Consider the following 20,686-nt stretch of genomic DNA (forward strand, 5'->3'; position numbering starts at 1 on the left):
GTGGAGGAGATCGATAGCAAACTGCTTGAGCTGGCAGTTGTGCAGGAGGGTATCTATTTCGGTCAGCTCCAGCAAGGGGACCTGCACCTCCTTTCGGGTCTCCCCAGGCTGGAAGACCAGGTCACCCTCTGTGAAGATGTAGTCCTGGAGGAGAAGGCAGAGGTGCATGATTGTAACTCACAGCACCCATGAGAAGATTCTGAGAAAGCTTCTCCTCAGTGGATTCCCACTTGCCTTCTAATGCCCTTAGTTCAGGGGCCAGCCTCTCAGGTTGGTGAGGCACAGAGAGCAAGGGATGGAGGAGAATGTTTGCCCTAGTGCTAACCTCAGTCTTGGGTCTCCCCTCTCCCAGCCACATCCCCTTTAAGCCTGATCAACTGCTCTTTGTAACCCCGGGGTCAGTTTCTTCCCAGCCCTCAGTGCCCACTCATTCCTGCCTGCCAAGGTCGGAAGCATCACCCTTACCCTGCCATTCTTGGCGGTGAGATCCCGAGTCCTGTAGGTGACTTGGGATTTCCCATTGTCTATGATCTCCCGGAGGACAGGGATCTTGGCCAGCTTATCAAAACGACTGTGGGAATAGGCTGGCTGCAAGAAGGTGATGAGGTTGCTGGCTGGAAGGGGCAGGAAGGAAGAAATGTGTACATGAAGAATCACATTACAAACACGCAGGTGCACACAGAGTTCCTATCACCCCTGAGTGTGGAGTGTGTATGAAATATTACTGCATGGGCTAGAGACTTCACTCCTGACTTGCTTTTCCTGCTTTAAACAACCAGATGGGAAGCAGAGGCAAACTGTCCCAAGCACAGCTTTAACAGCAAAGAGGTTTTACTTTACTCCAGCAACCTATGAACTGGAGCAGTAGAGACATCTGGTCAACCCTAGATCTTCCATGGAATTGGTAGCATCTAAACTTGCGACAGTCAAATGTTTAAGTCTCTGACACCAGGGATGACAATCCTCCTTTGGATGCTTTAAAAGATGCTCTAGTTTAGATCCAGGTGAGTTAAGATAGGAGCCACCAAGTAAATCTCTGGTCTGTGATCTGGGGGAAGCTCAGATACACAGACTGAGCCTTTCTTAGAAACCATGAGTTCATCTGAACATAGGACAGCCAAACACAAACACCTTTCATCTCGTGCCACGGTCGCAGCACTTCACCTTGTTCTTTGATGATGGTGATGCTGACAATCCTGCGTCCAATCTCTGCAATGCCATTAGGGACATCAATGGCCTCCACCTGCAGCTGCTTCTCATCATCATCATCCTCCCTAATGAAGAGTGGGACACGCACATCCACCAGCTCCACAGCCTCTTGGAAGTCCACCATCCCGTGAGCATCTGTGGGAAGGGGCAATGGTGGGCTGTGGGAAACGCCCCTCCTTGCCCAGCTAGGAGGCAGCACTGGGCTCTGCTCCCTACCTTGGTCTGAGCTCACAGTGTAATAACCTGGTGAAACCTTCAGGTCATTGAAAGCCTCGTGGGAAACATGCTTTTCCATCACTTTGATGATCTCTGGCTTGGCTGAGCGAGGGTCAGTGAGCACTGTGTCCACAATGGTGTGGTCCTGCCTGTGACCAGTAGAAAGAGAGAGCCAGGTAAGAGCTGAGGCCAGGGTTGCCCATCTCACATAGCAGCTGGAGGGGCTAGCAAGTACATGGGTAGTCACCCCACATGTGTGTGGATGAAGAGGGAGAAGCAGCACAAGAGAGGGCTGCAAATTTCTCTTACCTTTTCCCAGAGTTGGGCTGTAACCTGGGGGGAGGGAAAAAAAACCCCAACAAACTATCAGAGTGACCAATGCATTTGGGGAGACAAAGTTGGGTGTGAATCACAGAATCACAGCCCTGTGCAGGTCTAAGCTGCAGTAGCTGCCCTGTAGGTGCCATCCCAGCCTGCAGAGCCTGTGGCCCCATTACGTGTTTCCTCCTGCCTGGCTGCTCCCTTCAGTCCTAGGTTTCCTAATGGGATAAGGAATGTGCCCAAAGGGAAGATCACATCTGGTCAGAGCTGTGGGGAGGGAATTACACTCCCCACTCAGTGCCAGCACCCCTGGACTTCTCTGTCCTGCAGCAGGCAGTTGGAACTCTGCATAGGGCTGAAACTTTTGAAGTCAATGGGAATCCACCCATTGAGAAGGATGTGACCAGGTTTTGTCCTTGTCTGTAGGAGCCTCAGGTCCAAAGCCAGATGCAGCTGAGATCACCTGCACAGATGGGTGGGCTCTGCTCTGCAGCCCTAGATGGATGAAGCACTGCACTGGGCTCCTGCTTGTGCTGGAGGTGTCTCACAGCTCATGCTCCCTCCCAGCATCCCCGATTTCACACCCAGACCTCTGGTTCACTCCCTCATCATCAGCATGGCCCTGGGGGAACCCTGCCCCAAAGAAGATCCCTCCCCCAGTGACTCACCTGAACTTAGTCTGCTGGAGCTTGTGGCAGCCAGGGATGTGCTTGAAAACGTCATTCAGCTGCAAGGAGCAAGAGGGACTTTCACAACATATCCCTTGCTGAACAGGGGTGTGTTCAGCGAGCAGAAGCTGCTGCCAGCAAACATGAGAGCTGGGTCCCCCCCAGGTCCTTCCCTCTCACCCTGCCACACCAGGCAGAGACCAACACATGGTTTCTCCCCAGAACATGGCAAGAAGCTGCAAACTGAAGCCAAACAGGAGCTCCAAACCACATGTTCTGAAGCAAACTGCAGTTCTCATCAGATGCTTTTGATAATTCTTAGAATTGTGATCTTAAAATTTGTGCTTTCTTTCAGAAAGAAGAAATATTGCTTCTTCCTTTCAGGAGCTGTCTGGGTTCACAGGGAAGGGGTACTTCTACCTCCCCAGCATTGCAGACAACCCCTCAGCATAGCTGTCCCCCAGTGCCACCCCAAGTCCCCCTCACACCCAGCTCGTACATTCTCCTCCACTTCCTTGCGCAGCTGCTCACACTCTCGGGTGTCCAGCTTCACCAGGTTCTGCGTGAAAAGCCGGGTCAGCCTCAGAGACAGCCCATAGGGAACTGGAAAGAGAAATTCCCAAGTCAAACTCCTTCCTTCTTGGTTGGAGAAATAACCCAGCCAAAAGCTGGAAGCATGAGGACACACACTGATGCTTGGTATCCGGATCTTATATTGCTAGCACCCAGCAGAGAAAACCCTCCAAGAACTGGAGGGCTAACTGGGAAGCTCTCTGCCAGATCCAGCACAGGAACAGTGTCCAGTGGCTCTGGACTGATGAGCCAGCAAAATCAAGGCTGGGTCATTGAGCTAATTAGAGTAAGACACATGCAGGGTACATCCACCATGCGGCCAGGCTGTCAGGAGGTCTCCAAGGCTACCACCTGCTCTGCTACAAGGCTAGACACAGGAATGTGCTGCTCAGCTTCCCACTGGATGGAAGTGGATAAGGGAAGAACCTCTTTGCATTTAGGCTTGGAGGTAATGCCAAGGCTGCTAAAGCTGGGGTCACCACCAAGGATTCTTGTCCTTTGTGGAACCCACAGCATCTCCTCCATGTGCTGTTCCTTAGTGGTAGCACTCACTGAGATCTTTGGGGTTGGCGGCAGTGAGGGAGGTGAAGCCCTGTTTGTGAACATTGTTGTTGATCTTCCAGCGGACTGTGTCACAACCCTTGAGGCACCCGCTGCGGACCATGGGGGTATCCAAGTGGTCAGAGGACATGAGGCTGTGGCGAAGCATGTAGTGGTCCTCCTTGAAGCCAACAGTGCGACCTGCAGAGCCAAGGGCAAGGTCAGAGTCTGGGCAGACAGGGACAATGCCAGCCATCAACTTCCCAACACCAGAGATGTTTTTCTGAGGAGTCATTAGGGCTTCTACCATGCTAAAGGTGTTAAGGTGCCAGGAGTGGAGTGCAGCGGAAAGGGCAAGAGGTGTCCATGAGTGTGGAGAACACCAGCTAGGTATTACAAGGGACACTGGTCAGAGGAGAGCCAGCAGCGGGATTCCCAGTAGGGCACACCAGGCTGTGGGGAAGGAAAGAGCAGTGGAGCAGCAGCTCAGTGGCTCCTTGGCTCAGGCTCTCTGCCAGGAGCTTTTCCCCAGATCCACCTCTCCAACTCAGACAAGAGGAGGAAGGATACTTATCCCAGCACCACCCCCAAACTGGGAAGACAGTGAACATCACAGATCCCTCTCCCCCCAGTTCAAACCATTGGTACCTTGTGCGCAGCAGGGAAGCAGGGCCAGGCAAGCCTAGAAAACAAATGCCAAAGACACAGTCACTATGTGGCCAAGAGCAAAAAACCCCACATCTTCAGCTGGGAGGATTCCTATCAGCAGGGATGGGGGGTAGCAGATGGATGGAGCTCTGGAATCTGATTTTAGCCACATATCCCTTCAGGGGGAGAAATCCCACCACAGCTTGTGTCAGCAACAGCAAAAGTGCTGGATACCACTGAGACCCAGCCCCTGCCAATGTGGTCGTGCTGGAGGCTGGGTTGATTCTGGAAATTTACCATGGTTTTGGCCTTTATGTGGTGCTTTCCTAAAGCTGGAACAACTGGCTGAGGCACCCACCTTGCAGCAGGCACAGAACTTCCAGCAGAGCAGCAGCAGCAGCCCCAGGAGCAGAATGAGGAAGATGAGCAGCGGGATGAGCCAGAGGAAGTTCCCTGGTGGGCACTCTGCAAGTGACAGCAACATCACACCCGGAGTGTGCAGGGAAGGAGTGGGGAGGCAGGGACAGAGGGAAAGGCTGGACTACAGCTCTTTGAGTGGTGGAGCAGCCTGGTTAAGCAGTCAGTGCTCACAATGAAAAGTGCTCTTCAGGAAGAACTCTAGGCAACCTGTGCCAGCACCTCACCACCCTCACAGAGAAGAACTTCTGCCTAAGATCTCATCTAAATCTCCCCTCTGTCAGCTATCCCACCTCTCTGCTCACATCGAGCCATCTCACGGGGCTATTCAGCATCTCACATCAATCCCTGCCCATGCTGGCAGTGAAAAGGCATTGATGTCTAAAGGTGCTGGTCTCTGCAAATGCTACACTCCACTCCTTGCAGTTCATGTGACAGCCAGTCACCCACCCCTGTCATGCAGGAAGGTGGGCAGGGACATACTACCTGAAACTGAGCATGACTAGAGGCACAGCAAAGGGACAAAGCAGGGATCAGAGGTGCTGTGGAGCAGGTCACTGCTGATGCAGACCTCAGCCTGGATACCCCTTCTGCCAGGTCCTTGCTCACCTTTTTTCTTCTGGACATGGACAGTGGTGTTAGGGAGGACGTTGGGATCTCCCTCCAGGGTGTAGTGGTATGTGCAATCATCGTCCTCATCCTGGAATGAGCAGTATTCACTGGCCTCCTCTGCAGAGGGAGGGGAAATGGTTGCAGAGTCATCAGGACCAGGAAATGCTCAGGGGGCAGCCCCACATGCTCACACCTATGGGGCAGGGCCCACAGGAGACACACCACATGTATCTGCTCCCAGATTGCTTCTCCTGATACCTTTCTTTAGCTCTTCCACCATCTGGAGCTGGAGGTGGCACGTGCTGCAGTTCCCTTTCATATTGCCTGTTCCCCAGGCCTGGCAGCGAACGCAGTCCCGGATGCTCTCACACACAGCCTGGAAGCCCTGGTCAGAGACCGAGATAGGATAGTCAGGAGACAGCCAAAGGAAGAACATCACCTCCGAAAGGCAGAGCTGGAGAGGCAACACTGCATCCTCACCCTGGTGCCAGGGCAAGGGCAAAAAGAGGAATCACAGTGAACATCCAGATAATGAAGGATTTATAAGCCCAGGAGCCCAGCACAGTGGCTCCAAAATCTCTTATACCAACAGCTTGCACTGGGCAGTGATTAAATCTTCTCCAAGGGTTTTAGGTGGCCTTTCCAAAATATGACCAAGCCATCTTTCTCCAATCCCACTGTGGGATTAGCCCATATTTATCAAAGGGGAAACCGAGGAACCAAACCATGAAATGTGGGTTTTTTTCCAGTGTTGGGGCAAACTGGAACAAGCCAGGAGCCGAGCTTCAAACCTCTGCCCTTCACCAGTGTTCAGATAAACACACGTTCAAGAGCTGCTGTTGGTGAAGAGCAAACTGTGAGCAAATAAAGCCCACAGACACAAAGCAGGTCCCATAGCAGACCCCTCCTGGCCGCTGAAGGCAGGACAGGCAAGACTAACCCCTGCTCAGGATCTTGTTCCTGATCGAGATGTGCCTTCATCTCTGCTTTGCTTTCCTTCCCCAGAGCATTTCATAGAAGCGATAAACCCAGAGGGATCCCAGGGTGAGCCTCACCAGGGAGTAGCTAATTTCACAGGTGGAGCTGGTGTACAGCGAAGCCTTGTCACAGATGCATCTGCCGCATTCACATCTCCCATGGTTATTGCAAATACCCTGGGAGGGAAGGTGACAGTCAGTGCCCAAGAGCAATTGCAGATGTGCAGCGCACTGGGGGTCAGCAGGGTGCCAGCTCCCAGTGGCCCTGAACATCAGGGCAGTTTGTTGCAGCCCTGGCCGGTCTGACCGGCCCCATGCTGGCAGGGCAGCACCTACCCCTCTGCTGTCGATGCAGGTGTCGTTGCTCATGGGGCATTCGCAGCCTGGCCCCTCCCATCCGCTCTCACACACACATGCACCCTTGGAGCAGCGGCCACGATCTGCCATGCAAGAGGAGGAATTGCCCAGGGCCAGAGCTGTGCTGCTCCGCCGGCCCAGCCTGCAGCTCTCCTGCCTTCTTTGCCATACAAAGGGGCTGCAAACAGGCTCCAGTGCAAGCACAGAGTCCCCACAGCCCATTGGTGGTCACTCACCTGCCCTGTGCCAGTGCCACCAACCCAGGAACACCCCATCTGTGCCACCAGGACAGAGTGGGACACAGCACATTGCATGACGGGAGCTTCTGGGGGTGGTGGAGCTGCTCTCACCGTTGCAGAGGAAGCCGGAGGTGCGCGGGCACTGCAGGACGTCGTACTGGCAGAACGCCCCATCGAAGCGCTGCGTCAGGTCCTCGGAGTAGCACTGGCACTTCCCGCACAGGCACTCGCCCCTGCCCGAGCACGGCTCCACATCCCCGGGGCGGATGCAGACTTCATTGCTGGGGGAGGACGCTGGGGAGCAGTCACATGTGTCCCCTCGCCTGGTGGGGAGGAGATGGTGTTAAGAGGGGCAGGAGCAAAGCACAGGACAGCAGGGTCCTGGGCAGGATGCCCAGGGCATAAGCATATAATTGGGGGTCTCCAGACCCAGCAGGAACCCTGGGAGGGGTATGGAACGGGACAAAGCCCTTACCAGCCTGGATGGCAGATGCACTGTCCACAAACAAAGTCCCCATGAAAGCTGCACATGGGTGAGTTAAACTCTTGTTGCTGTAAGAGAAGACAGAATGGACATTGCCGAATGAGGTCAGCTGTCCCCAAGACCATTTCAGGAATTAGAAAGGCAGATTTGGAGCAAAGTTTTGTCCACAAGGCTGAGCTCTGCTATAGGACAACATGCCCAGCTTGGTGCAGTGATACAGATCTCCTTGGCCAGGTTGAGCCTCTGCTGAGCAACAGTGAGGGGTCAAGCAGGCCTCACGTGTGCCAGCCATACATTCCCACACCCCAGGCTAGGCCAGGAGGAGGACATCTCTCTGCAACACCCCCTCCCATGTACCTGTTCACAAGGACACATGTCACAGATGACAGAGGCTGTGACTTTGAGGCTGTCACTCAGGGACGTGGGTTTCACTTCAATAACTCCCTGCCGGTCCCTCTCAGGGAGGCTGCAGACGTGCTGCCCACCAACGTACTCAAGTGCCTTCAGGCGCACATTGAATTTGCCCTGAAGGAAGAGACATACCACAGGGGTGAATCAGCTCTGCTGGACCACAGCTTGGCCAGACCGGCCCCATCTGAAGAAGGAAGGAGGGATGCAGCTCAGCCCCTCACACATGGCTTCCCTACAGGGCCATTCAAGGACTTACCACTTCCCCACGGGTGATGTGGAAGGAGCCAGATTCTGTCTTTTCATACATCAAGGAGGTGAACTCTGTCTTCATGGCTCTGGGGACAAAATCAGCCCGGATATCCATCTTGGTGCGGATGCGCTGGGTGGCAGAAGATAATCACAACGTTTACGTTCAGCATTACACCTGAGACCACACCATGGTCTGCCCAAGAGGGGCTGCATTCTGCCTGCTTTCCCGGTCAGGAGGTGCCCACCCTTCTGCCTTCCTTGGGAGTGAGAGCAAAGCCCCAGAGAGCACTGTTACCTCAAAGGCTGTGCGGAGCAGCTCCACGATGTTGGAAGAGTCCTCCTGGAGCACCCCGATCTCAGAGATGGGGAAATACTTGTGCAGCTTCTGTAGAGAGACAGGAGCCACCTGAGCGAAGGCCTTGAGAAACCTCCTCTAGCGATGGAGTGGGCTCTGCTTTGAGCAGGGCTTGGACCAGAAACTTCCAAAGGTGCTTTTCCAACCTAAATTACTCTCTAGCTCTGTCCCCCCACTGCTTTACAAGAAACAGACATCAACATGGGGAGAACCCTGGGACCCCAGATTTCTGCACCCAATAATATACCCTGAGACCGCCCATGACCCAGACCAGCCCCCTAACACACTGTGGCACCCTTCCAAAGTATCAAGGTGTTGGTTCAACACCTGGGGACAAGAGATAGGAGAACACTTTCTCCTCAAAGCTGAGTTGCAGGCAGAAGAGCAATAGCACTGGAGAAAAGATAAGCTCACATGGCAGCACTGCCACAGTGTCCTCACCTCATAGTAGCTGTAGGAGTGGTTGGTGACAGCAAAGATGGGGATGATGTTGTGTTGGCCTAGCAGGCGCACCAGGGTGGGCACTGAAGGATAGTCCTGTTTGGTATCGTACACATAGGTGCCATCGGTATCTAGGTGACAGTGCTCATCATTTCTTGCCAGGATCCCTGCCAGGACGTTGGTACCATCAGCTTCATAGTGAAAGGCAGATTCAGTGGAGAAGACGAGCAGGTGAGTGCTGTCCTTCCTCCAGCCGATCTTATCCTACAGCCAGGGAGAGGGGGAGAAGGAACCTTTATCTCCCCACAAACCACTTGCAGCTGCTGGCAGGCCAGCACTGGCAGGAGTTGGAAAACCCAAGTGACAAGTCGCCACCTTCACTTGGCAGCTAACGCAAGAGGCCACTTGGCTCTGGGAATCCAAGTCAACGCGTCTCCCTTTCCCCATCTGCACCTCCAATGCACAGTTTGTCTCCCGGCAGCTCAGTGCCGGTAACATACATAGAATCATAGAGTCGACTAGATTGGAAATGACCTTTAAGATCATCAAGTCCAACCATCACACCAGGACTGCCAAGGCCCCCACCAACCCATGTCACTAAGGGCCTCGTCTACACAGTTTGTGGATACTTCCAGGGACAGTGATTCCACCACTGGCCTAGGCAGCCTGTTCCAATGCCTCACCACCGTTTCTGTGAAGAAATTTTCCCTAATATCCAGTCTAAACCTCCCGTGGTGCAGGGGGCAAGCCCATGCTTTTCTGGACATGTTTGGAGCTGTGCTCATCCCTCAGCCAAATGGCCAAGCCCAAGCAGGCTGTTTTTCTGGGAGCAGAGTTTCACCACCACAGGCACAAAAGTGGGACAAAGCAAAGAACACGTGCAGAGTGTTCAGTGAGCAGCTCCTGTGCTGAGGATCAAACACTTAGAGATACACACACAGATGGTCTAAGACCGAGGAAAAATTTGGAATGCAAAACAACCCGGCACCAGGAGCATGTGGCTGGGATGGCAAGACATACAGCAGTGAACATACAGTTGAACATATAACCTCCCAGGTTCCCAGCTGTAGCTGAACACATAACTTGAGGTCCCCGGATCTCTTGTCAGCTGCCCAGCATGCTGCTTTTTTGCTCGTCACCCAATATCAAGAAGATCCACTGATTAAAACCAGACTCCTGCCCACTTGGCTCCTGCATCCCTGGCCACCATCACCTTGCAAACAGCTGTCTGCAGGATGGCATCAAAGCCGCCCTCAGGGGCATCAAGGTTGCCGGAGATGCGCTCTTTCCTGAGCTCCTGGCTGAAGTAGTTGATATTGCTGGTCAGACGGATGACATTCTTGAACGAGAAGGGGGAATCAGCATTGTTCCAGGGCTCACGGAGCCTAGGAGAGAAGGGGAGAGCAGTTTGTGCAGGTGGCAGGAGTAAAGGGATGCTTGGGTGCAAGGAGAGGATGTGTGGGGGCTCCCGGGGGCTTGGGAATCCCTCGAGGGAAGACACGAACTTCAACTGGCAACATAAGCACTGAGAGATAGAATGGGTGGAGGCAGAGATGGAGGAGAAGACATTCTATCTGTTGTGGCAGAGCAGAGAGAGTCTGAAAGTTGAGAACACTGCTGGCACTGGCATGGTGCTAATGCAAGCCCCAAGTACAGGGTGGGGAGGCCAAGGGAGACATTTGCAATGAAGGGAGAGAGATGAACAGAGGCTCTTGCACCACAGACAGATCAGGAAAGCCATGGAGAAACAGACAGTGCCTGCCCTCCCCTCTGTTCCCATGCCAGGGACCCATTGGCCTCACTCACTTCTCAGGTCTCATATCTGTCTGAGGGGATGAGACTTTGTCCACAAACTTGCCAAATCCAATGGTGTAATTGGAGGTCAGGGCTTGCAGGAACTCCGCTGGAAGGAGACCATGGGAGAGAGGAGGAGACATGTGAATAAAGAGACATAAGTGAGGTTGCTGCTCCAGGGAAATAAGTTCTTTCTTGGGCATCTTCTCTGCTGGTCAGGTCTGGACTCCCAAACTGTCAGCTTTTAAGCCCTTTGGGTTTGTGGCTTGTCTCCTTTGGGGAGAAATCTATACCACCTTTGGTAGCCCCCTTTCCAAGGCTGGAGCTTCTGCAATACTGCAAACCACACCCGTTCAGTGGCAAAGCCACTGCACAGATCAACTCTGCAGGGCACCAGCCCCCATGCTGGGCTGAAAGGAGAGAGCATCACGCATGAGGATCCCTGCACAGCCAGGAGAGACAGCCCCCCTCCCCACTCTCCAAAGCAGCAATAATAAGAAATTCTAATTAAAACAGGCATTCCCTCAGCTTTTTGCCAGTTGCATCCATTTGTCTGGTACTGGTAAGAACTCCCAGCTGCAGGCAGGAGTGAGCTGCCTGCCTTCATCAGCACAGAAGCCGGCTCCCCTATTCTCCCAGCGCTGGTCTCACCTAGGTTTTGGCCCATGCTTTTGAGGTTGTCTAGATCATCAGACATAGAGTAGGAGAAGTCCATGAGGATGTAGAGATCCACAGGGCTCTCCAAGGGCTGGAACACATCCATGTTGAAGCTCATCTCCTCCCCAGCTCGCAGCCGCATGAACATGCCCTGGGGGGACACCTGGGTTCTCTGCAGGGATGTGTTGATACTGAAATTCTGTAACGAAAATGATGTGAAGGGGACGGACTCCACTTCCCACGCAGATGTAATGAGGAGGAGTCAAGGACCAGGGAGATATCTGGGAAGTGGAAAGGCAGGGATGCTCATGCTCCCTTCCCTCATGTACAGCTGGGGACTGAAGGCAGCCTCCCCCATGTCCACACGTGCCCAGACTGGGCACCTCCTCTAGACCCTGGCATTTTGCTTACATCTGTTTTGCCTGAAAAGCTACACAGCCCTAAGCAATCAGGTCTGTTGTCAACAGGTTTGTCAGCTAGCAAAAGCGGAGCATTTTTTGAGTAGACCCTACATGAAGAGAGATCTGGACTTCATATTCTTCTGCTGAAGACTCTATAGGAGGATGAAGGACTTGAAGGACACTGGGAATGGTGGGATCCCTCAGGAGAAGCTGGGCAAGGGCTGTCTCCCCAGCACCCACCTGCTGGGTCTGCATCTCCCCCCTGGTGTACACAATGCTGGCCTCCCTGCAGCCGTACCGCAGCAAGTTCTCCCGCAAGTTGCAACGAGGCTCTTCAAAGCTCTGCCAAGGGGGAAAGAACAACATCACAACTCCTGAAAGCAGCAAATCCTCCGTGCAAAGGGAAAAGGCACTTGTTAAGAAACAGGGTCCTCTGCTGAGACCATTAGTGACCTCTGGGAGCAGGAGAAAGGCAGAGAGATGGGGGTGAGTCTTGCACAGAAGAGCCAGTGTTCCCCCAGAACCATGGAAGTGTGATGATCGATGAGTTGCTGGGTTGCCTGAAATAAGACTCTGCCTCTATCCCTTACACACGCTGTTTCAGATCTGGCACGCCAGCCTTTTCTGCTAAATCCTGCATTACTGCAGGCTTGCCCCAGACTCCCCTTCCTCCCATTTGTCCATACCAAAGGAAACCCACATTTCAGCACTTCCCATACAGACCAGCTCTTTGCAGAGAGAAGCAACAGCCAGGAGCTGACCCTGGTCTTGGGTCCCTCTCCCAGCTCTCACTAGAGGTGGTGGGACCCCTCTGTCAGCAGGGTGGGAAGCGGAGCCCTGGGCTCCCCTGCAAGGTCTTACCTCATCAGTGCAGAAGGAGCAGTCCTTATCCACTCGGATGCACTCGGTGCAGCTCCTTGCCCGGGACTGCACACAGCGGTTACCTACTGGGAAAGATCAGGGCATCAGGAATGAAGAAAACCACGGAAGGGCATAAGAAAGGCTGATCTTGTTCCTGGGCAAGTAGGTGGAGTTTGTGTCTGGCTGGTTAGTGGAAGCAGGCTACAAGACAGCAGTGGGGTAGTGAGAGAGGGGCCCCAGGTGCTGGGGAAGTAGAAAACAGGAGGAAAAGCACACAACAGGTCTTATGAGGGTGCTGAGGCGCTGGCACAGGGTGCCCAGAGAAGCTGTGGCTGCCCCATCCCTGGCAGTGTTCAAGGCCAGGTTAGATGGGGCTCAGAGCACCCTGCTCTAGTGGAAAGTGTCCCTGCCTGTGGCAGGGGTTGGAGCTGGATGAGCTTTAAGGTGCCTTCCAACCCATACCAGTCTGGGATTCTATGATTATCCATGTGAGGACCAGCGTTTCTGAAGCCCAGCAGGGTTGTGCACAGTCCCCATGGGACAGCATCAGGTAGACCCAGGCAGTCATACAACTGCTGCACTCACTTTTGCTTCTTTGGCAGAGGCCAGCGGCACAGAGCAGGGACAGGAAGAGCAGCCCAGCACACGCCCGTGGCAGTACATCCATCCTCTTCCTCCTAAAACATATGGATCGCTATGTTGTGGACACCCAATATGGAAATGGTCCTGGAGATAAGGGCAGCTCCTGCAGAGGCCCTGCAGTCAACCCACGGGAAGCTGATGCCTGGAAGCAATCTCTGACCTTAACAGGGCTGGGCATGAAACCAAAACCAAGAGCAGCTCATCCTCTGCTCAGGCATCTGCAAACAGCTCAAAGCCCCTGGCAGTGGGGCAGGGCAAGTGCCACACCACAAGACCCCTGTACCTGGAGCCAGGGTGCCTGCATTGATGGGATCAGTGCAGGCAGCCAGAGCCCATGCTGCTCCTGGCTGGAGCCCAGCACCATCTGCATGTGCGAGCACCAACCAGGTCGAGACCTTGGTTTTTCCAGCAGGTTAAGGAAAAAAAAAAAAAATGAGGAGGAAAAAGTGACTGCCTACATTCTCCAAAAGCAAAACAGACCCCTCCCTTCAGCTGCTTCCTATCGCACTAAGAGTTTCCAGGATGGTTGAACCAACAATAAAGAGAGGGTGAGGCTTGGGAAATGCCAGACTTGGAGCTGTTGAACAAATCCATGGTCTTGAGAACCCAGCAGCTACCCTCTGTCCTGTCCAGGGCAGCAGGACCCCTCGTGTGGATCCAAAGGCCAAATCCTAAACAGAGTGAAGCATTCCCCCTATACCCACATGTGACTTTGAAAACTCAGTGCCATCCAGAAGTCAGCATTTGGGCATGGTAAATGAAAGAGACAAAGCTGGAACTCGAGCTCTGCAGCTGCTGTGCCAGACGGTGACTCTGGCACCTTGGCAGGGCAAGGAAGCAGTCAAAGCACAAAATCCAGTGTAATCTCTAAAGCACCTTTTTCTGGAAGATGCAAGTGTGAAATACAAGATTCAAATGAATTCTCTTATAGCTCCTTGCTGTGTAAGCCCTGACTAAAATAAGTCTAGAGAATGTGAAAACCACTTAAAACAGGGAAGGAAAAAGGGGATATTGTGTGCAGTAAAAACGTCCAAGTTCCCAGGGGGACATCCAGCACACAGTCCAGTCACTTGGTGACTCAGCTACTAACAGCCTGAGCTGGGGCACAGGGAAACTCCTGGAAAGACCTGCTCTAGTCACAACAGCACTGGATCTCACTTGGCCTCTGGATCCTGCATCAGCCACTAAGGCCAGTGGAAATACATTGAACACATGAAGCTGAGCACATGCAGAGTTCATTGTGGCACAGAGGTCCAATCAACATAGCATTGACACCAGGGGACATCTCCCTTGTTAAGATGTTTGGGGGAGCAAGAGGAAATGCTGGAGTGGTGGTCTGGGATGGGATAGGATGTCTGTGTGCAGCCATCGGCTCAGTTCCCTTTCTTCTCCATGATGGTCACTGGGTATGTGTGTAATAGATGGCAAGATGTTGGTATCTCATTATGTTTTCAGCTGTGCCAGAGGGATATTTCACAGCAATTAATGGCCTGTAGCTGAAATGTGAGAAATGTGGAAACTTCACGTCAGCACATCTGCGGGGAAACCTGAAGAAACTTTGCTGTTCCTCAGGACCTGGTTGCTAGTATGCTGGTTTTCTTATGGTTAAAAGGTAGCTGATGACAAGGAAACCCCTCTGCTTCCCTCCTGCAGCCCCGGAGTTTAGCTCCCGGCAATGCCAACTGTCCCCAACCCAGGCTCTTTGCAGGTTTGGCTTTGGGTGGTCCCCGTGACTGGCTCCGAGGCCAGCAGTTGTCCTCATCTCTCCACATGCCTGTGACCTTCTTCAGCAACAGTCCTCATGCCATCACTCTCTGGCAAACATTGGGTCCTTTGCCACCATGATGGGAAGACGAGAAGGTTTTGAAGCCATTTTTTGGATTTTGAAATCCCTTTTTCCCTTTCTCCACCTCAGTGAGCCCTGCCAGGTGCAGTGACCAACCCCTCTCAGAGACATGGGGAGATGCTAATCAGAGGTGAGGTAAGATGAAAGAGGAGGGAAGTCTTTTGACCCCACCAAGAGAAAAACACAGCGAGACATTTCCTGAGCACTCAGCAAATCCCATCTCCCATCATGGGCAAAGGCCACAAAGAAAGAATTGAGTATGGGGGAACAGACTGCTCAGCTCACACACCCACCTTCCAAGGTGGCCTCAAAGCGAAGATCTAATTCATCCTCATTTAACCACAAGTCAAGAAAGAGTCACCAAGGGATGGATGGACACACCCCACGGCTTGGACACAGGAACTGCTCTCACATCTTTTCAAGTGCTAAGATAAAAGGCCATAAAACTCAGCTTGATACTAACATCCTGCTGCCCTGGAAGTTGCCAGCCTCAGAGGGTTGAGCTGGGCGGCTGCCTGTGGGCTGGGCACTGGTGGCACAGAGAGAGCATTGCTGCTGCCATGCAGCGCTGTAGGAACACAGCCCACAGCATTTGTGCAGTAGTCTGCAAGTGGCCATTCCTCGATTCCAGAAATGTCCTCTGGAAGAGGAAACACCGCTTTGATTTCTGAAAAGCTGCAGGGGTTTTGTTGGATTTTCATGTTGACAACAACAACAGAAAAAGTTGTGCAAAGCCAAGGAAAAAAGCAGAACAGCTCATGGCTGCACACACACATCCTACCCCGTCCCAGACCACCACTCCAGCATCTCCTCCTCCTGCTCCCCCAGCCTTTGCCTGCACCTCAGCACAGTCAACAGACCTGGTCCAGAAAGACCCCAGGAACTCCTGAGCCTGGAGAAACCCACACTGGGCACCTCACCCCCCAGAAACATGGGACGCCTCAGAGAAACTACTGGAGCAATGAGGTGGAGAACTGGGTTGGAGTAACTAAGCTTCATCACTCTATCTCATCCTCACCCTTTCCCAGTGCTGGGAAGGACAAGGCTGAAGTTGGGCATCACCCTGGGGTGGACTAGGGAGAGGAATCAAGTAACAGGTTATGATGAGCCATGAGGTCATGGTATGAGCCTGGTTCCAGCTGCCGTGTGGGGGACTCCTGGCAGGTTGGGGACATGGTAGTGGGAAAGCAAAGGAGATGCTCGAGGTCCCAGAGCAGCCTTTCCTCCCGCTGGTGGGCATCGCCCTTTCTATGGCTGCAGACTCTCTATACTTCCCAGGGGTGCTTTGGGGCTGCATATGGGACTGACACCCTGGTAGATGGGACTCATCTGTAGGAGCATGTGTTCAGCCATGTGTGCTGAGGATCATGGTGCTCACAGCATTCTGGTCACCATAGTCAGCCTTAGCACAGAGCTTGGTGTTCCAAGGGAGAGCTAATAGCAATGGAAGTAAAGCGCAAGGGCAGCTGGGTGCCTCCACGGGGGCTCTGGCTCCACAGCACAGAGGCAGCCACAAGGGCTCCTGCTGACACAGTTCTCCTCCCCTGGCAGGGTTGCAGGCACATGGATCAGGGCCACGCTTTCTCTCTTCCCAGGCTGCTCCCTCCCCAGCACATGCAGCGGCACAGAACTGCCAGGGGCTGTGCTCTGAAACTCGAAAATGATCAAGCCAGATGCCCAGAAGGCTATCAAAAACTTGACTCACAAATAGAAGCATTGCTTGAACACAGACTCATATTTGTCTTTGATTTTGACTCCTCCCTGCATCCATTTCCCCCCTCTTCCCCAGGTGTGCCTCCGCAGCCAGGAGGCTCCATGCAAGTGTCACTGTTTGTTGTTTCCAGCAAGAAGGGGGATCTCAGCCCTTGGGTCAAGCTCCAGACCCCAGAAAGCCCCTGGCATCCTCCAGCATGAGACAAAACAGCAGGACTCAGCCTGGGGACCCACACAGAGCTGCTGGGAGCCAGGGCGTGGCTGTGCCAGCTGCGATACCATGTCTTCCTTCTGCCCCCCCGTTCAGGCAGGGGGAACCCCGAGGGGCTGGCAGCAAGGCCCGGACCCTGCCTGCAGGACTTGTGGGCATGCCAACACAGCCCTGGGGCCCTCCTATCCCCCACCTGCTGCTCCCAGCACATTCTCTGCTGCTTTGGCCCCAAGATGCTTTTCTTCTCCTTCACTTCCAAGGATGCACTTCACCCATCTTTTCCCCCACCTAACCTGTGCCTGTCTGCTCCCTCACACCAATATTTCCATCCATTTCCCTATTTCACATCCATTTCAGATCCACCAGCCCGCATATACCCTGACACCTTGTGGCCTTTTCCTCCAGGAACACCCTCTACCCTTGCTCCCCCTCACAAAGGTTCTGCAAAAAAACGTCCATGCAGGTCGGAGCCACCCACAGCCTGGCCACCTTTGCGCAGTTCCACCTATGAAAGCTTTTGCGGGGTGCCACCTCCAACGCATCGCTGCCTTTTCCCCTGGAAGCAGGACAGGCTGAGAGAGCAATCTTTGAAACCTGCAACAGGCTCCCCAAAGGGCTCTGCTCTGCCTTACCACACTATGGCACCCTTCCCGCTGCTCCACAGCCTCCCACCCAAATACCTGCAGAGGTAGACTTTGCCCATGCAGCCTTGCAAAGCCCAGCTCAGCCCTTCCAGCTGGCTGAGAGGCACAAGAAAGTGTCCAACAGCCAAATCCAGAGGAAAAAGGGGGAACAAGCCAGCAGGGAGCTAAGCCCCTCGCTCTATGCCCTGCCCACCTGCCCGTGCAAGGAGCCTTCAGTGCCCGATTTCATCCCTCAGTTAATCAACACAGTGAAACTAAAGCAAGCTGGACACTAAAGAGCACAAATGAATTGATTCCACAAACCTCGTTAGCGCTGAGTCTGACTCAGTGTCCAAATCCTCTGCTGCAGCCCGAAAAACAGACACCCACACACCAAGCCAAGAAATTCCTCTGAAGGCAGAGGGAGAATGTGCTGCTTTGCCACCGCAACTTGATTTCCAGCCTTGGCCTTTTCTTTCTTCTTCTTTTTTTTTCTCCTCCCTTCTCTTTATTTTCTGTCCCTTTTCTTTTTCCGGTTAAATGTCAACTTCCAGGCCGACAGGCAGGGCAGGCAGACCTCAATCCTACATACCTCCCGCTGCTTTCTGTACCCTCCAGTCAAATATCGACTTTGTTCTTGCTCCTCTTGCCTCCCAGAGCTGCCGCCTCTCCCTCCCGCGGGCCGGCAGGGAGGAAAGGTGGGAGCAGCAATAAATGAGATCAGACCCCAGGTGAGGACGAGCTTTATCCCAGCTGGGGAGGGAAGGGGTGCCCGTGACTCAGGGCTTGGCATTCCTCCCTTGCACACCTGGATGGGCAGGCACAGCCCGCGCAGCCGCCCAGACCCTCCCTCTGCGCAAGCACCATCCCACAGGAAAAGGGCTGAGAGGGCGCCTGGAGAGGACTGTGGGGTATGGGCAGTGTCAGTTGCTTGGCTTTGCCTGTCTGCTGGGGGTTTCTCCTCCACATTTCCCACTATCAGGGGTGGGGCTGTTATCCCCAGCACACAGGTAGCTCTTAGCTGAAATATCAGGTAAGTTCCTGCCGCAACAACCACCCCCCAGCTGCTGAGCCCAGCCTCTGTACTGTGCTTGCAGAGAAGACAGATCCACATCTTGCTTTACCCAGGGCACAAGGACAACATCGCACATCTGCAATAGGTCTGGCTTGTTACAATGCAATCCATTGTAGCACTGTGAGACCCACCCACATTCTACCAAGGATCCATGGTTGAAGGAGCAACAATCCCATAACTGCACCCAGTCCTTCTGCTGGGATGGATCCCAAACCCCCTCCCCAGCCAAAGAACAGCAGGATTTAGAGTTCAGGTGAGGTTATTTATTCTGACTCACAGCACCCTTTTGCTTTAGAGCCTGGGGTTTGTCACAGCTCAGCTACAGCTACACTTCCTGTGGTGCAGAGAGTACACATACCTGTTGGATGCAGTGGCAGAGGCTGTGTTTTAGCTCCCTGATAAATCCTCACGAGGAAAACTGCATTCCCTGCACTTCAACACAGACAACAGCAACAGCCAGATGAAAAGCTCACATATTTCCTGCCTGCTTTGGATATTAAAAATATAAGCAGGACATTTTTTGCCTCTGTTATTAATGTAGCATCACAGAGGCTGCTGATCGACTTCCTGGTGGTGGTGACCAGCACTGATTCCAATGAAAGTGAGGAGCAGGATTCCTTTTACTACAAGAAATATGAAGCTCAAATAAATATGTGTAAACTGATTAAGCCCAAGGGAAAAGGGAGTTGTGCTTGTGCCATTAAAAACTGCAGCAAACGGGAAACAGGTTGGGAATGGCCCAGGCAGCTTAACTCTGGTATTTCCTAGTTTCTGAACACTTGACTTCACACCCTTAACATGACCCTGGCCCTTTTAGAGATGCAATTTTCTATCTTTAAACTAAAATTCTGAAAATTAAGGGGGTTTGTTGTTGGGGTTTGTTAAACCTCAATAGACATTTGCTGCAATGTGACAGCTGGGACACGAGGCTCCATTGCTCAAGCTGCAGCAGTGGCAGCTGGAGAAGAGCAGACTGGTACCGATGAGGGGCTGAAGGCAGAGGGTCCACATCGGGAACCATATCAGGTCAAGGATGTGAGCAGACAGACCACAACTGTGTCTTCTCACCTCCCCTGATCCTCCACATTGCCCTGTCCATCAGCAGCTCACATCAGCCCCAAGCCTACCCCTCTCCACCATAATTCTCCTCTACCACTGGGGCAATGCTGCTGGATACTAGTTAAAAAAGCCAATTTAGGATACAAGCAAGAACCATATAACTAAAAATAAAAATCAAAAACACCCCATCAGGAACTCTGGAGCCAATGAGAAAAGCATGAAGCAGCTACCTTCCAGCATGGTATTCAATGGCCTTGGTTTCTGGCTGTCCTCCTTTCTCCACCTGAGATGGAGGACATCTTTGCCTGCTGTAAAGTGTCTCTGGTGTCACCTACAGACACTGACTGCCCCAGGGCTGCCTGACACCATCTCCCTCCCCTTCCTCCTGCAGCAGTAGGGCAGGACCAGCTCCACTCAGCATCTCCAGCTGTCACAAGCAGCCTGGTTACCCACCACAGGTGCTGCCAGAAGAGCACAAGATACTAATTTTGCATCTTTCTTAGAGGCACTTTCCCCCAGCCCTTAAGAGATCTCTGAGCACACAAAGCATAAGTTTTCCCAGAGACTTGTAGCTGACCTGTATTCAAGCAGACATTTGCAGGGCTGATAAAAGGCACTTTTCTAGTATCAACACAACTCTACCACCAATCTTTAAGGCAACAAAGCAGAGAGGAATTAGAAATTATCAGTGTCCTGGGTTCAGCCACAGCAGCCATTTTTTCTCCTTCTTAGTAGCTGGTGCAGTGCTGCGTTTTTGACTTTCATCCTCAGAACAACGCTGATAGCACCGATGTTTTTAGTTGTTGCTAAGTAATGTTTACTCTGACCAAGGACTTCCTCAGTCTTGTGCTCTGTCAGGGAAGAGGGGAAGCCAGGAGGAAGCAGGGACAGGACACCTGACCCAAACTGGCCAAAGGGGTATTCCATACCACAGCACGTCATGCCCAGTATATAAAACTGGGGGGAGTCACCCGGAAGGCCCAGATCGCTGCTTGGGTTGGGCGGTTGTGTGCTTTCCCCTTGTTATTTCTCTTACCATTATTATTGGTAGCAGTAGTGGTTTGTATTATACCTTAGTTACTGGAGT

At 53.0% G+C, this 20,686-nt stretch overlaps 1 protein-coding gene across 1 annotated transcript in view; it reads right to left on the bottom strand.

Annotated features, from left to right (window-relative positions):
* ITGB4 (integrin, beta 4) overlaps positions 1-12,520 on the bottom strand; it is a gene marked incomplete at its 5' end in the record, with an annotated part of 23,107 nt that extends 10,587 nt beyond the window's left edge. The window contains 25 exons of the mRNA XM_010018023.1: positions 1-144; positions 466-614; positions 1,165-1,344; positions 1,426-1,574; positions 1,735-1,758; positions 2,415-2,473; positions 2,914-3,017; positions 3,540-3,728; positions 4,176-4,209; positions 4,534-4,640; positions 5,202-5,321; positions 5,463-5,589; positions 6,260-6,358; positions 6,518-6,621; positions 6,889-7,100; positions 7,253-7,329; positions 7,619-7,786; positions 7,929-8,051; positions 8,217-8,306; positions 8,718-8,981; positions 9,931-10,102; positions 10,524-10,620; positions 11,163-11,367; positions 11,810-11,911; positions 12,431-12,520. The exon at positions 1-144 is cut by the window's left edge and continues 4 nt beyond it. Of these exons, the coding sequence (XP_010016325.1) occupies positions 1-144; positions 466-614; positions 1,165-1,344; positions 1,426-1,574; positions 1,735-1,758; positions 2,415-2,473; positions 2,914-3,017; positions 3,540-3,728; positions 4,176-4,209; positions 4,534-4,640; positions 5,202-5,321; positions 5,463-5,589; positions 6,260-6,358; positions 6,518-6,621; positions 6,889-7,100; positions 7,253-7,329; positions 7,619-7,786; positions 7,929-8,051; positions 8,217-8,306; positions 8,718-8,981; positions 9,931-10,102; positions 10,524-10,620; positions 11,163-11,367; positions 11,810-11,911; positions 12,431-12,520 (3,189 nt within the window). The remainder of the gene's footprint in view (positions 145-465; positions 615-1,164; positions 1,345-1,425; positions 1,575-1,734; positions 1,759-2,414; positions 2,474-2,913; positions 3,018-3,539; positions 3,729-4,175; positions 4,210-4,533; positions 4,641-5,201; positions 5,322-5,462; positions 5,590-6,259; positions 6,359-6,517; positions 6,622-6,888; positions 7,101-7,252; positions 7,330-7,618; positions 7,787-7,928; positions 8,052-8,216; positions 8,307-8,717; positions 8,982-9,930; positions 10,103-10,523; positions 10,621-11,162; positions 11,368-11,809; positions 11,912-12,430) is intronic.
* Positions 12,521-20,686: the final 8,166 nt, after the last annotated feature.

The sequence above is a fragment of the Nestor notabilis genome, unplaced genomic scaffold (genome assembly GCF_000696875.1).
Source record: "Nestor notabilis isolate BGI_N333 unplaced genomic scaffold, ASM69687v1 scaffold1087, whole genome shotgun sequence".
Lineage (NCBI taxonomy): Eukaryota > Metazoa > Chordata > Aves > Psittaciformes > Psittacidae > Nestor > Nestor notabilis.